The 16,151-nt window shown below is 53.7% G+C and overlaps 1 protein-coding gene across 1 annotated transcript in view; it reads right to left on the bottom strand.

The window, feature by feature from the left end:
- MEIOSIN (meiosis initiator) overlaps positions 1-16,151 on the bottom strand; it is a 25,911-nt gene continuing 9,760 nt past the window's right edge. The window contains exons 5-16 of the mRNA XM_077893183.1: positions 15,162-15,288; positions 9,693-9,804; positions 7,923-8,060; positions 6,691-6,930; positions 5,667-5,775; positions 4,733-4,833; positions 4,105-4,260; positions 3,641-3,831; positions 2,529-2,693; positions 2,208-2,452; positions 1,274-1,363; positions 1-663 (exon numbers count right to left, since the gene is read on the bottom strand). Of these exons, the coding sequence (XP_077749309.1) occupies positions 495-663; positions 1,274-1,363; positions 2,208-2,452; positions 2,529-2,693; positions 3,641-3,831; positions 4,105-4,260; positions 4,733-4,833; positions 5,667-5,775; positions 6,691-6,930; positions 7,923-8,060; positions 9,693-9,804; positions 15,162-15,288 (1,843 nt within the window). The 3' untranslated portion in view covers positions 1-494. The remainder of the gene's footprint in view (positions 664-1,273; positions 1,364-2,207; positions 2,453-2,528; positions 2,694-3,640; positions 3,832-4,104; positions 4,261-4,732; positions 4,834-5,666; positions 5,776-6,690; positions 6,931-7,922; positions 8,061-9,692; positions 9,805-15,161; positions 15,289-16,151) is intronic.

Below are 16,151 nucleotides of genomic sequence, written 5' to 3' on the forward strand. Positions count from 1 at the left end.
CCAAAGGAGCCTGCCTGGTCTTTCTTGCTGGTAACAAGGGTTCCACTTTATTTTGTTGCGAACAATAAATAATCTATAAATAGAACAGGGGAGGGAGGCGTGGGGTGAAGTAAGAATGAACAGGGTTGAAATGGCTGGACTCGGGTGGGCGCAGCAAACCCCTTCTCTGAAACTTCACCTTGCTGCCTTTCCCGCAGGGCTCCCTTCCTGCCACCTCTGCGGCTCCCAGGATGCAGCCCAGGCTGGGGAGGGGCGGTGGGAAGGGCAGTGGGCTAGGCAGGGCGAGTCCCAGCCACTCTAGCACCAGGCAAACGCACACAGTAATGGGCTCCAAGAATCGCCCCTCTCAGCTGCCCAGGAACTGGCCGAGGGGACCTGCTCCAGGAGGGGTGAGGCCCCAGGAGGACAACCTCTTCACAGGCTCCTGGTTGCAAACCAGAGCCGCAGGAGCGGCAGGGCCAGGGCCGGGGGGGGCGGGGGGGGGGATCACCCTCTCAGTAGTGTTGAGGGGGCAGCTGAGAGGCCAGGTCTGGGGACCGGCGGGCCTTCTCGGCCAGCAGCTGGTAGAAGGGCTTGGGGGTCCCCCAGTCCTCGTCCTCACTGCTGGAGCTGTCCTGCTTCACGATCCGGTTGTGCTGGAGGCTGAACCTGCGAGCTTTGATGCTGGGGGCAAAAGGGGGGTGGATCGGGGTCACTCCTTCCTTCCCCCTCTGGGGTACCTAGCTCACCCCCCAGAAACTGGGCTGATGGGGAGGTGGCAAGGGCCTATTCCTTCCTTGGTCCCCTCAGAGCAACCCCTGGGCCTCCCAGTCCCGTCTGTACAATGGGGCCGGAGCCCTCCCTGCCCCTGCTACAGGGCGATCTAGGGCTGTGTGCTTCAGGGCCCATGAGAAAGGAGCAGGTGGCAGCTGTGCCACCATGGACGGGAGAGGGCGGCAGGGAGGGGCCAGGAGGGAGGGCGGAGGGGTAGTAGCAGGGAAATGAGACCCAGCTTCCTGCTCTGAGACTCCCTGTGGCAGGAGGGGCCCAAGGGGTCCCGACTGAGGCCATATGCCCTTCCAAGCTCCGCCGCAGAGGTAGAGCACCTCCTACCACCGTCATTCCCGCCCCACGGATTTCATAAGAGCTCTCAACACCCACATCTTCCACCCCAGTAAACTCCAACCTGTTTCCCACATCATGAGGCCCGAGGCTCTGAAAATCAGAGCAGGAGTGAGGAGCCCCGGAGGCCCCTTTGCTCTGCCACCCGCACCTCTGGGCTGGGGCCCCTCACCAGTACGGTCTCCGCTCCTGCTGGGTCATCATCCGCCAGAGCTGGGCCAGCTCTTTGGTGGCAGCCGTGGATGCAGTCCCAGGACAGGCTCTGGGACAGGAGGGAGGGGGTGAGGAGAGGCCTGCAGGGCAGCCCAGTCTGGGCGAAGGCCAACAGTCTGACCGCAGGAGGCCCCCTGCCCTCTCGGGGCCTTGGCTTTCCTGCCTGAGAACCCGGGTCTCTTCTATCCACCATGGCCTGAAGGAGCTCAGGGCACACCCCCTGGTGCTGAGGTGTCACAGGGGGCTGGATGAACTGGTTGTTGGGAAGGGGAAACTATGTCTCGGGGCCTGTAGGAGACCCGTATCCACGGCTCCGGGTGCCAGGGCCTGGACTTCCTGTCAGGGCACCAGCTCTTCGCTGGCCATCGAGAGGCCCCACCCAACCCCCACCCCACCTTCGGGGCTGGGTGCCTCATCTATCCAGTCAGCCCCTAGAACTTTGGCCAGAAACCTTAGAAACGAGGGGCTCTCCTCCCACCGGGTTGCTTGCTGGACATGACCTTAGGGTGACTCTTCCCCAACCCCACCCCACGTGCTTGAGAATAGAGCCGAGCCAGGAGAGCAGAATGGAGAGAGGAACGAAACTTCCAGAGGCTTCGCATCATCTGAGCCCCAGGCCCAGGCCCACCGGGGGGGCAATCTACCTCCTCCCCTTCTTTCAGGCTGTGGTAGCCCTTTTCCTAAGCCTGAGTTGGGTCTTGCTGCTTACAATTCATAGGCTTTGACTGCAGCACCAGGACCAGGGGGCAGGGATGTGGCTGAGGAAGGGTCAGGGGGTCATGTCTGGAGGGGGGCAAACATGCCAGATGACAGGAGCAACACATTCTGGGGGCAGGGAGGGGTGGACGGTGCAGGTCAGGCCCCACCCAGGGCCCAAAAGGACCCCCACCCACCGGATGTACTGCTTCCGGTTCATCCTGCAGAACATGATGAAGCCGTTGACACACTTTTTCTTCATCTGGGGCTGGCAGGGGGCTTTCTTGTTTTCCTTGGGCTTCGTCGGGCCCCTGCCTGCACGGCCCTTCTTGGCCTTCCTTCCAGCCGTGGGCAGGGTTGTGGTCCGCCGGGTGGGGGTCCACGTGCAGTCTCTGTCCTCGTCGCTGGAGGACGGCAGGCCCTCGGGGTCGGCCTGAGTGTCCTGGTGGGGGACAGGGAGGTGAGGGCAGGCCGGGGACGGGGAACCATCCCACCACTGCCGCGGCTGCCCCCCTCACCTCCTGCTGCTTCCACTCCGACTCAGTGTCCGTGTCTTCAGAGCTGGAGCTGGACGGCACCTTGCTATTCTCGCTCAGTGACAGGTAGCAGTGGTCTAGCGACACTGAGGACTGGCACAGGCCATGGGGGTCGGGGGCATCTTCGGGGGCCTCCGAGGGCATCTCCTGCGGTGGAGGTGGGGCGATGGAGAAAGCCGGGGGGTGTGAGGGGAGACCAAGGCATCCCTTCACATCCCCACTCACTGCTCTCCTAGGACGTAACATGAGCATCAGAACCAGCTCAAATCGAAGACTACCTCGTCCATATCACCCCTGACATTCAAGCAAATGTTCCCAGGTTCCCACTGTGGGTCAGAGAGGGGCCGGCTGGGGCTCAGGTGGTTGGCACCCCCGTTCTGGGGCTAGAACTCTTAACGCCAGAGTGTGGCAGCCCCGATGCCCCAGGCAAGTCTTACCTTCTTTGAGCATCGAGATCACCTACAGTGTGGCGGTCACCACACAGGCTTGCAGGGCTGAGAAGCACCTAGCACAGTGCCTGGCGCTTACTAAGGGCTCTGCTAAGAGTGTCCACTCTGGTCTCTGGTGCAGATTCAGTTACTCATCGGAGGAAGCAGGGGAGATGGAGGAAGAGTCATCTGGGGACCCGAGCTGGGGCGGACCTCTGCCAGCCAGGCGATGAGCCGCTGGGGAGAACGGCAGCTGGAGCTCACCCCTGGGGCCCGGTCGGGAGGCTCCTTCCAACCGAGGATTACTGAGCTTATTCTGTTTTCAGTTTCCTCATCTGTAGACTGGGGTCACAGGAGACCCCAGCTCACAGTTATGTGGGGTCTTTTATGGGCACCTGGATTTTAGCTCTTATTCTGTGCCTGGTTCCTTCCGAGTTCCCGGCACAGAGTGGGGTGACTGGGGGCCAGCAGTGACTGTTCAAAGGGTGGGCAGATGGGGGCACAGACGGTAGACATGTCTCCAGAAAGACGAGGAGAGGTGCGAGCAGATGGACAGTGAGAGGGTGGGGGAGGCAGCTGGCTGGTGGTGGAAATGGATGAGTCAGTGAAGCAGGAGAGCGATGTACATGGAAAGAAGGATGGACATGTCTGTGGACGGATGCCTACCTTGTTCTGTAGCGCCTCAAGCATGCTGTCAGAAAGTGAAGGCATGGGATCTAGCCACACTTCTTCAAAGAGAGCTGTCGGGGAGGGAACGCAGGGTGCCAGCTGGAGTGGAAACACCTCCCTCCAGGCACCCAGGCTCCGTCCTGCAGTCCCATCCAGGATCTCCTGCTGTCCTTCTCTGGATCTCCTGTCTTAGGTCCAAATCTGGCTCACAGGCCAGGTCCCCTGGGGCACCTCCATGCTGAGCGGAGGGAGTAGGTCCCTGACGTGGGCTCCTGGAGGCTTCCCCTTACTGAGGGGCTTCCAGGACCACTGCCCCACAAGGCCACAGGGTTCTGGAGGTGGGGCCTGGATGAGATGCACCCTGGGGTACCCAGGATTCCCGAGCCCAGGGCGGCACACTTGGTGAGTATCACCATGTTTTCTGAATGGACCAAGTGTCAGGTCCAGCCCCAGATGCTCACCTTGGGTCAGGAACTCGGTGCCATCCTCCAGGATCTGTTCTGGTGGTAGTTTTCCTGGGGAGCTGAAGAGGGAGGGGCTGAACCCTAGGATCTCGCTTGGGTGTCCTGTCACACTCCAGTTGGCAATCTGGGGAGGCCCCAAGTCCAGCAGGCTCCCTGGAAAGGAAACATCAGGATGTGTCAGAGATGACCCTCTCCCCCAGCACAGCAGCTGGCTTTGGAGAGATGATGTTAGATGTCAGGGAAGGGTGACTCTGTCAATTGTTCATTTTGAGTGCTTCAGAGAGGAGATTAAGAGACACAATGCCTGGCGCTATGTCATGGATGACCAAAAAACAGCAACAACAACAAAAAAATCAGTATCTGGTGTGCCAAATCTGGATAGACTGATTATAGCTACCTGGAGCTCTGTGTTAAGAAAGATTCTGAGGCAGTGTCTGGGCTCCACAGAAGCAATGTGTGCAGGAGCACCTGCTGGCACAGACCAGCAGGTACACTTACATACCGCTATGCTCACCAGATGACTAGACCCTGGCCCCCTCTCCTCCCACCATGGTACTGCTCAGAAGGAAGTGCCCAGGAAGGGCCGCACCCTAGCGACAATAAGGAGAGATGGAGTTTTGGTCACCATGGGGGCTGCCCTCCGGGGTCCAGGCAGGAAGCCAAGGGTCAGCATCTGGGGAGTCCTTGTCCAGCTCCTCACTGGAATCATAGAACACCAGCTTCTGCCTGCAAGAGGTGGAATTCAAGAGGTAGACCAGGACCCCTGGGCCAGGAGCTGCTGTGCAGCCTGGGTCGAGCCATGTCCCCCGGGGTGTTGCCCACTGTGCCATGAGATAGAGGTCCCTCTGTGCTGGCTGCTGGGGGGGTGCAGGGGGGCAGTCAGGAAGCTTAGTCAGCTGAGGCACCTGCCCTCAAGGGGCTCCAGGCCTGGGAGGAGAGGCAGCTGTCATCATGTGCTGCCACCTGGGGAGCAGGGCTGTGAGGGGCCGGGTGGGTTCCAGTTGGACAGAGGGGGTGTGGTCTGGGGGAGGACCACACTGTGCTCAACCTGAAGGGTGGTGGTTTTCTAGGTGGACAAGAGAAGCAGTCTCATCAGGAAGAGGAATCAGAGGGTGAAAAGCCTGGAGGGGCCAAGGCCATGGCTCCCGTGGAGGGTGAATATTCAGTGGTGTTAAGGGTAAGATTCATGGGAGATGGACGGGGAGGGGGCTGGCAAGAAGTTCTCAGATGCCAACTAAGATATTTGGGCTCTGCCCCATGGGCACTTGGGAGAGCTTAAAGCCATGAACTGTCATGACCGCCCCTCAGGCAGCTAGGGAGGACGAGCTGGAAGGGTGAGATCGGAGGCAGGGAGGCTGGCCAGGGGCTGCAGCTCTGCAAGGATGGCCCAGAAGCAAGGCTCTCCTTTGAGCCTCTGCCGCCTGCATGAAGCCAGGCCCACGGTGCTCTCTCCACAGATGCCAGAGAGGATGTAAATTGAGCTCATTTCTCACTACCCCTCAGCCATCCCAGACCAGACGCCTCAGCCTCCTCCACTCAGAGCCCTTGGGTTCCCTTACCTGGGATGGGGCTGGGTCCTGTTGAGAAAATGGATCCTCTCGGCCCCTTGCTGGGCCTTGAAGGCACAATAGAGGCCATCACCCGGGCCACCGATTCTGCAACAGCAGCCTGTGGGGCAGGGGCCGGGGGCAAGTCGGGATGCTTACTCCTGTGCCTGGAATAATCCCGGGAGTCACACATACAAGGGTGGAGAGGTGCTACCGTCTTGCACAGCCTCTGCCTCCCTCCTAAGACCTCAGGCTGCGGGGCCTCTGTGTGAGGCTGTGGGGTGCCCCGAATGATCCCTTGGTTTCTGGAACCCCATGTCCCTCTCAGAAGCTGTGAGGAAGCCAAAGTCCTGCAGTGGAATAATGTCAATGAAGACGATGAGAGCAAACAAGCGGAGAGGGCTTCCCACGCCAGCTCAGTTTTAGGCGTTGCATAGACTATTCAGTAGCCCTTTGCTGCAGGGTACCATTATTAGACCCAACTGAGACACTGAGATACCAAGTAACTTGCCCGAGGTCATACAACCGGCAGAAGGGCTGAAAAGCCCTTCCTCCCCTGGTGGGTCAGGGGCCTCCTCTGGGCTCCCACGGCCTCCTCAGCAACCACGGGAAATCTGGGTCACCTTGGACTCCAGCTCTTGCACACGGCCTGGTCCAGAGATGCTCAGGGTGAGCAGGTGGGGGACAGGATGGCTCGGGGCATCTGTTGCCTGCCAAGTGCCCCAGTCCTGCCTGGCGCTCTGCTGGGTGTCACCACACCCTTTCAAGATGGCCCAGGGATAGGAGTCACAAGAGTGACTACCTGCCTTCCTCCGGTTCTGTGACCCACAGCCTTGCACGAGGGCCACGCTGATGCCGTCCTACCCTTCCGTCCACAATGGGGCCCGAAGGGAAGAAGACAATGGGAGAGAGGCCCAAGACAGCATCTCTCTTGTCCACCTCGGAATCCCCAGCTGCTGGACTGGGCTCAGAAGACAGCAGGTGCCTGACAGGTAGTGTATAAATGACTAAGTTAATGGTGAGGGAAGGGAACAACCTGAGAAGTCACAGTGGATACTGTTCTCAGCCATGTCCAGCAATGTCAGCTGTCCTCCCTTTCTGTCACCTTGAGGCAGGGATGATGCAACTTTGGGGTGACAGCAGGAGCTGGCACATCTTGAAGGGGTGGCAGTCCCCACCGCATTTCTTCCTTGCTGCTCTGGAGATAGGGTCATCCATTTCTTGGGCTTGTCCAGGGCCAGAGAGCGGCGAGGGTTCTGGGCCCGGGTCTGGCGTTCTGGGGGAGCAGACAGACAAGTGTCAGAAGGGGCCCAGAACATGGCTCAGGTTGGGGGCATCTTTGCTCTGGGCCCCACAGCCTCTTCCAAACTTTGTCTAGCCTGGTCACTCACCAGCCCTTCCCAAGTAAGCCTGGATCCTCAGTTAGAGGTCATCTCAACCGAAGCTCCCTTCCCCATCCACACGTTCAAATCACCTAACAAGCTCAGAGAAAATACTCATGCCCAGGCTCCACCCAAGGCCACTGAACCTGACTTTCTGGGTGTGAGGTTTAGGCATGGGCATTCTTTTTTTTTTTTTTTTTTTTTAATTTTTAGGCATAGGCATTCTTTACAGTACCCTGGATGAGTCAAAGGAATATGCAGCCAAGACTGGAAATCATTGATTAGGTCACAACTCCCATTTTATTTTATTTTATTTTATTTTATTTTATTTTATTTATTTATTTATTTATTTATTTATTTATTTATTTATTTATTTATTTATTTTTCACAACTCCCATTTTAAAGACAAGTCAACTGAGGCTTGCAGATGGGAAGGGACATGTGGTCCATTAGTAGCAAGACAGAGGTTGGCCTGAGGATGCTTGCTTTCCACACTCGGGTCTTTCCATCAGCCCATGCTCCCTGATGCCCTGGCCCAGGATGGATGACTGATTGTAAAGACAGTTAAGTGCTAACAGCCGCTTACAATCACTGAGCATTGACTGTGTGCCTCTCCACTCAGCATTGCTCCAGGGGTGTGGACGCAGGCTCTTTAAGATCAGCCTGTGTCCACCCCCAGGAAGCAGAGGCTCAGAGAAGGAAAGCAACCATGCCAGGCCCCAGAGCTAGTGAGATGAGGGGCCGGGAGCTGAACCAGGTTAGGTCTCACTGTAAAGCGCTGTTAGGGGACTCTGGGTAGCTGACTGGGCCTCCCTGGAGTAAGATGGCTCTGGAAAAGGAGCTTTGCTCCCATTTGACCTGGCTTCCTGTCCAGCCTCACTTGTACCTGAAAACCCTGTCAGTTTCTTCTTCCGGGGTTTCCGGCAGGCTCCCTGAAGACGGGACTTCCGAGAGTGTGGGGAGCTTGAAGGGGTGGAGTGTCGCCGCCGCATTGGGCCTGAGGCCGAGTTCCGACCTGCACAGCCTGGAGAAAGAGTCAGGTCAGAAGTCCCCAAATTCATGATGTCCCATCTCCTCCTTCCAGACCATGCTTCCCAATCCTGGGGAGAGGGCTGGACAGCTCTGGTCTCCAAGCTGACTTTACAAATGTGGAAACTGAGCTCCCAGGGGGAGACTGCACTGGTCTGAGGTTGCACGGCCAGGCAGCAGAGGTTACAGGGTGAAAATTCAGGTTTCCACAGGACCATTCTGGGTTGGCCAAGAAGGAAGATAGACTCAACGCTTCCCAAATGCTTCCCCACCATCAGCATCCCAAACCAATTCCTCTTCCTACCTTCCACAGAGCAGTGAAGTCCACCCATCCTGGCTCACCCAGGGCCTCTCCATCAGGCCTCTCAATTCTCCCTCATTAACCTCACCCAAAGGTACCACTTCTGTCCACAGCCTGACCCGCAGTGTGAGACCACTCTGTCTCTTGTCCAGATCACTCCCAAAGGCCTTCCTACTGACCTCCCTGACTCTAATAATCAACAACCAATTAATAATCAATCCTGCTCACTAGATATCAGGCACCTCTTCCTAAAAAAAAAAAAAAAAAAAAAAAAAAAAAAATCTGATCGTGGCTTTCCCCAGCTTTTAAAAGTCCACCAGTTTTTCTCATCTTGGTCTCCCTCCCTTAGCCAGGCGCTCAAAGCCCTGCAGGGTCTGGTACCTGCCTCACCTCCCCTCACTCCCGCCTATGGATTTGTCATGCCAGCGACAGCAACAGCACCCAGCACATCATGCAGCACTGGATGACCAACTTGTTGCAGGCACCAGGTGACAGCACTTTCCATGGGTACTAACTCATTTAATCCTCACGACAAACACAGAAAGGAAGTACAGTGACCCTAGAACAAGCAGGGTTTAGGGGAGCTGAACCCCGTGCTGTGGAAAATCCCCCTCTAATTCTGACTCCTCCAAAATCTGACTATTAATAGCCTACTGTTGACCAGAATCCTTACCAATAACATAAACAGGTGATTAGCGTATATTTAGTACATTATACGTGTTATATACTGTATTTGTACAATAAAGTAAGCTAGAGAAAAGTGAGTGTTAAAAAAAAAAACTCATAAGGAAAAAGGCTTTACAGGACTGTACTGACTGGATTTATCTAAACACATCTGTGTGTAAGTGGGCCTGTGCTGTTCAAACCCGGGTTGCTCAAGGGTTGGGTATACTAGTATTGGTTTCATTTTGCAGCTGAGCAAACTCAGGCACAGAGAAGTTAAGGTCACAAGACACATGTTTGCATCAGGACCTGGTTCACAAGCCTGTACATATCGTCTTGATGCGACAGTCCCTCCAAGCACACTAACTGCCTGCCTGTCCCAGACATTCCACACACATCTTCTCGGTCTTGCATTCTGCTCACTGCTGCTCTGGCCTGCCAGGGCGCCCCCTGCTACTATTTGCACAGGCCCAGGTGCAAGGCCCCAGACACTCCTTCTCTGAGTTCACAGCATCTTGCACGTCTCTCTGACTTTGTCTGCTCTGCAAGGCTCTGGGATCCCTGGGGACCTGGGCTCATTCATCATGTAAGTCAGTTGGTGTCCCTGACAGCCAGGACAGTGCTTGGTATGTAGCAGGCCTGGGCCATGGTGACTGCACTCACCCCCACGTTCGCCTTCTCCATTGGTGGTGTGGAATTTGAGCAAGGCCTTGGCCACATCGATGCTTCTCTGGAGGTACTGAATGTAATGCAGGACATGCAGCAGAATCTCCTTCTGCTCCCAAAAGAAAGACAGGATTGGGCACAAGAATGGGGGCCCAGGACAATGTGAGGCTGCTGGGGAGCCCACTCCCCACCCCAACAATTCCTCCATTGGCAGACATACTTCTATTCTGTTTAGACCTTGCTGTAGCTCAGGGAGGAATTTGTTATAGCTAAGGAAACTGAGGCTCAGAGTGGTGGTGTCATTTGCTAAGGTTAGAGAGGAAGGGGCAGAGCTAGGATCCGAACTCAGGCTGCCTGCCTCCTGGCCCAGTTTTTTCAATACGTACTGTTTGGTTTACCAGCCCTGGCCCTTTGCACATGCTGTATTCTCTATCTGCAAAGCTGTCCCCTTCCCCCGCAGGCCTCCACCTCCCACACTGAGGACTTATCCTCCTCTGAGCCTTAGCACAGTGGTCTCCCCTTCCAGAAGCTTTTCCACCTCCCTGACCCCTCTTACACAGGCTTGGTCAGATGTCCCTCCTCAGCACTCTTGTAATGCCCTGGGCCTATTTTATAATTATCTGTTCATGCATTATTCTCTCTCTCTCATAGACTTTGAACTAGTTGAGGGTAGAGGCTGTAGCTAAGTGATTTCTGTATCTCTCGCTCACAGAATCAAGAGGTGGCTTAGCCAGTGATCGCTGAGGATTATCTCCTCACTGGCACTGAGCACGATGCCTTCTGCCCACCAGGCATCACCCAGTCAGCCACCCAGTACTAAGTCAGTACCAGAGACACAAAGCTAAAAAAACTACTACCCACCAAGGGCCAGGTATGTAGGGGTGAACCAGAAATACTTTTGTTTGCCTCATGGAATGTATAATCTATTTTTTAAATATTTTATTTATGTATTCATGAGAGACACAGAGAGAGAGAGAGAGAGGCACAGACACAGGCAGAGGGAGAAGCAGGCTCCATGCAGGGAGCCTGATGTGGGACTTGATCTGGGGTCTCCAGGATCACACCCTGGGCTGAAGGCAGCGCTAAACCGCTGAGCCACCTGGGCTGCCCCTGGAATGTATAATCTAGTGAGGACAGTGACCCTTAGTAAATTTGTAAGTCATACAAAATTATCAATGGTGTGATAAGCATTATGAATAAGAGTGTAACAAGAGATTCTGAAATTGGACTTGAGTGTCTGGAAAGACCTCCAGCATTTTTTAAAAAGATTTATATATGTTAGAGAGGGGGAAAGAGCAGAGGGAGAGAGAGGATCCAAGCAGACTCTGCCCTGAGTGCAGAGCCCAACGTGTGGCTTGACGCGGGGCTCAATCTCACAACCCAGAGATCATGACCCTAAGACCACAACCCTGAGATCAAGCCTGAGCTGAAACCACAGAATTAGACACTTAACTGACTGTGCTACCCAGTGCCCAGGCCTTTAGCATTTAAAGAGACCAGAAGAATGACAAGAATTAGCCTGGTGAAGAGGTGAGGGAAGAACACCAGTAAGTATTTCTTGGATTGAACTGGATCTATAGAACACCAATAAAACCGTTAGTAGCAATCTTCCAAACCCTAGATGAGGAAACATGGTGCCACAGAGGGACTGGTGTGAAACTCTTCATAAGCTTGAATACTGATGGTCACTGAAACAATGTGACCTGATCCACGGAAGGAAGCTATAAGGAACATGGGCAGGAGACTGTCACTTTTTTTTTTAATTTTTTTAAAAAATTTATTTATGATAGTCACAGAGACAGAGAGAGAGAGAGAGAGAGAGGCAGAGACACAGGCAGAGGGAAAAGCAGGCTCCATGTACCGGGAGCCTGACGTGGGACTCGATCCCAGGTCTCCAGGATCACGCCCTGGGCCAAAGGCAGGCGCCAAACCGCTGTGCCACCCAGGGATCCCGAGACTGTCACTTTGGAAGGACCTGGATCCAATCTGCCACTTCCTGGCTGTGTATCGGGAGCAGGCCATTTTAGCTTTTTGAACCTCAGTTTTCTCATCTGTGCAATGGGAATGAGAATATTTCTTGAGGCTCAGACAATTATCGTTAGGACTGAATAAATTAGCTTGTGTGAAATCGCCCAGCACAGAGCCTGATACGCTAGTTGCCTAATAAATACTTCATCGATGATGGAATGAGAATACTTTCATCAGGTTCTCAAAGGATTAAATGAGAACTTTTTCTAACTTTGAAAACCGGACCACAGGATTTTCAAGAGCAGACAGACATTTTATCTCCAACATCAGGCTTGGCACATCATTGGCACGCACTAAAGCTGAAGTGTCTATAATCTGTAAAGTAATATGAAATTTTTTTGAAACATTATTATTAATAATATAAAGGTTTTATGCAGAATGTAATTGGATTCAGTATATTCCAATTAGAGATCAGTAATTGATGCTTCAGGAAGGTTAGCTTGTGGGCCACAGCAAGGTTTCAGATCCCAGAGACCTTCTGAAGGGAAGATCAACGGGTCCTATAAGTATCTCAGCTGAAGGAATTCACTCTCGCTCATTCATTCATTCAACAAACACCTATTGAGTGTTGAATGACCAAGCAGATAAGGATGTGTACCTTTGGAATGACACACATGTGACTCTTTCTGCCATTAACCAGCCGTGTCCTCTGGGCAACATGACCCCTCTGCGCATCAGTGTCCTCACACTGGAATATGAGCACACCCAGATGCACCTCTCAAGCCTTGGGGTGGGGGGGGTTAAATGAGAAAAATGTATATAAAATGCTTGGCACTCAGGATCTGACACCTAGAACCCTCAGTAAATTGGGAGAAGTTGTAGTTGTTGTCTGCTCTGTGCTGGCCCCACAGATGCTAGGGATAGAGTTGTTTCCACTATGGCAGTATGGTCCTTACCCCTCATAAAACCCCTCATCTAAAGGGGTCAGAGGTAGGGCACCTGGATTGTTCAGTGGTTGAAGGTCTGCCTTTGGCTCGGGTTGTGATCCCAGAGTCCTGGGATCGAGTCCCACATCGGGCTTCTCGCATGGAGCCTGCTTCTCCCTCTGCCTATGTCTCTGCCTCTCTTTCTTCGTGTCTCTTAGGAATAAATAAAAAATATATATACAAAAATAAAGGGGGGATCCCTGGGTGGCGCAGCGGTTTAGCGCCTGCCTTTGGCCCAGGGCGCAATCCTGGAGACCCGGGATCGAATCCCACATCGGGCTCCCGGTGCATGGAGCCTGCTTCTCCCTCTGCCTGTGTCTTTGCCTCTCTCTCTCTCTCTCTCTGTGTGACTATCATAAATAAAAATAAATAAATAAATAAATAAATAAATAAATAAATAAATAAATAAATAGATGGGTCAGAGGTAAAGAAACAGTCACAGGATTGTGCCGAGGGCTTTGATGGTCAGAGGGAGAAGAACTCCCGGGACCATATGGGGCAGGAGCCCACTTCATCAGTCAGGATGGCGAGGAAGGATGACACAGACTTAAGCCGTACCCTAAAACGCAAACATAGGAAAGGCAACACATAACAGTTCAATCCATTCATTGAGCGTCAGGCTGAGCATGTCGCATAGCCTTGGCACAGGTCGTGGTGACGTGCTTCAGGCAGACGGGTACATGGGGAGGCTGGGGAGTGACCAGGACACAGGTTATATTTGGAACAGGAGTCTCAGGATGGAGCCTAAGAAAGGATGATGGTGGAGAGGAAGAGGGATCATTGAGACATCAGAGGATTGATGGTGATGAAAGCAGCCTGAAGCCTGGGGAGAAGTTCATGAGGTGCAGTCATCTGGTCAGTGATGAAATGTCACCCATCACCTGAGTCGACTGTTACTCCTTTGGGGCGGGAACTATGACCCAGTCATCTCTGCCCTCCCCCCCAAGAGTTTATTACAGTACCTATGCACACCACATACACAGATGTTTGAGGACAGAGGAAGAAATTCCTCAAGCATTTCTGAGCACCGTGGTGGTCTGCTTAATGCCTGTCCCCGAGCACATCCATGTCCTAGACCCCAGAGGCCTGTGAATATGCTGCCGAATATAACAAAGGGGACATAGCAGATGTGACTGAATAAGGATCCTGAGATGGGGAGATTGTTCTGGATTAACCGACTCGGCCCAGTGTGGTCCCAGGGGTCCTGACAAGCAAGAGGCTGGAGGCCGAAGGCAGAGAAGAGGTGAAGTGAGGATGGAGGTGGAAGAAGAGCAGGAGACAGCTTGGAAGATGTTATGCTGCTGGCTCTGAAGGGGCCGTGAGCCAAAGAACACAGGCGGCTTCTAGAAGTTGGCAAAGGGAAAGGAAACGGATGCTCCCTGGGAGCCTTAGAGAAGGACCAACTCTGCTGACACCCTGACTTTAGACCTGCGTGGCTTATTTGGGGCCTCTGCCCTCCAAACCGGGCGAGAACAAATTTGCGTTGTTTCGAGCCACTGAGTATGTGCCACTTTGTTAGAGCAGCTACAGAAAGCTATGGTACAGGCCGACCACCACGAGACATGTAAGAGGGAGAATCAACACAACCTGGTGGTGATCCGAGGCACCAAGGAGGTTAGGGTGGGGGTCTGGCATTGTTCCCCAAACACCCACTCTCTTGAGCCTTTCGGAAGGCAGGTAGCCCATTCTAGGTGGGAGTCAGTTATTCTTAAGTTCGAATCCTAATTGTCCTGACCACATTCTGAGTTCCCGGAGGATGAGGAGCCGGTCGCGGGTTCCTTTGGCTCCCCTCGTTGCAACCAAAACATTCAGCTTTTGACCTCCAACAGCCTTTCCAGAAATGATGATGAGTGAGTGAATATGTGACGGAATGAGAGGAACTATGGTAAGAAAACACGGCACCAAGCCTTCAAGATCTCTGAATCCCTTTATACAGTGTTCCCACTGGCGGCAGCTCAGCACAGTATAACATTTCCCCAGCAGCCACTGGGGACATACAGTGGCTTTATCTCTTGTTACCTTGTGAAGGTGATGCCCCCAGGACACAGGACTAGGGACCTAGTGAGGGAATTGACATTTCTTTGAGGACTGTCATGGCTCATATGTCATTCTGGCCTCAAAATATCTCTGGGTAGTAGATTTGTCTTCGTTTTGACTGAGAAACGTGATGCTTGAGAGGCTGATAGGCTGAGGGCCCTGCCCAGAGTCCGGCCGTTTCGGGCCATCGGGCTCGAACCCAGGGCTGTTTGACTCCCAGAGTGATGGCCCTTACCCCATGGTTTGCAGATCTTCCCTCTCCCACTTGTCCCTGCATCCTTTGCAAGAAAGGATCCTGAAGGCTCCTAGTGGTGGGACCGCAGAAATGCCCACTCTGGGCAGGACCATGCCCATCTCAGCATTGTCATTGAGAGGGTCTGCATCGGGGCCCCGGAGAAGGGAGGGTAAGCTGGGTACTGATATTTGCAGACCTGCTCCCCTCACCCTCCCGCCTCCTCTCCTTCAATCCCCGTACCTTGGTGAGCTTCTTAATACCCGTCTTCAGGGCTACAGGTAGCAGCAATGCCAGCTCATGCAGTTTGCTGGTGTGGTTTTTCCTCTGCCTCCGGGTTTGGGCCGAGAGCTGGTTTTGGTGAGGACATCTGAAACAGAAACTGGCCCCTGATTCCCAAACCACCGGCCTTAATGTTCCTCATCTCAGAGAGGCTCCCCGTCCCCAGGCCCCCAGACAGAATCCTGGGCATCATAGGTCTCATCAAATCTTGCCCATTCCCCTCCCAATCCCTTCTCTCCTGCCCCTGCCCCTGCCCTAGGTCACGTGTGGACATCCCCCTAGCTCTCCCAGCCTCCTCCCTGGCCTCCTCCAATCCAGCCTGTTTACTAGACCCAGGGTGATCTCTGAAGCTGCAGATCTGGCCACGGTTTTCTCATCTGTGCAATAGGAATGAGGATATTCCTTAAGGCTCAGAGGATTATCAACAGGACTGTGTGTGTGAAATCGCCCAGCACACAGCCTGATACTCAAGTTACCTAGTAAGTGCTCTGAACCTCTCGATACCATCCTATTATTAAGGACCAAGTGTAAACTCAACATGGCTTATAATGCCCCCTCCAGACCTGGCTCTGCTGACCATACTGGTCTCATCTCTTACTTTCTTTGGTTCTCTCAAATCAACTGGCTCTGACTCCACTGGACAGATGAGGTACCACTGCTAAGGGCCCTCAGCCCCATGCTCATACATTTCTCTGAGAGCTGGGGAGGGGGTGTGGACCACTGTATCTCTAGCATCCAGAACAGGGTCTGGCACACTGTGGGAACTCACTGAATATTTGCTAAATAAATAAAAAGGGTATGACAGAAGTTGACTCCTGGGCTAATGCAAAACTTCCAGGATCTAATCCCTGAATTCATAATTTATAATATACCTCCCCACATACACCTCTACCTCTCTCTTGACAGATGGGGACACAAAGACATTGGAGTCTCTCTCCCAAATTACAGGCC

The sequence above is a fragment of the Canis aureus genome, chromosome 1 (genome assembly GCF_053574225.1).
Source record: "Canis aureus isolate CA01 chromosome 1, VMU_Caureus_v.1.0, whole genome shotgun sequence".
In the NCBI taxonomy this organism is placed as follows: Eukaryota; Metazoa; Chordata; class Mammalia; order Carnivora; family Canidae; genus Canis; species Canis aureus.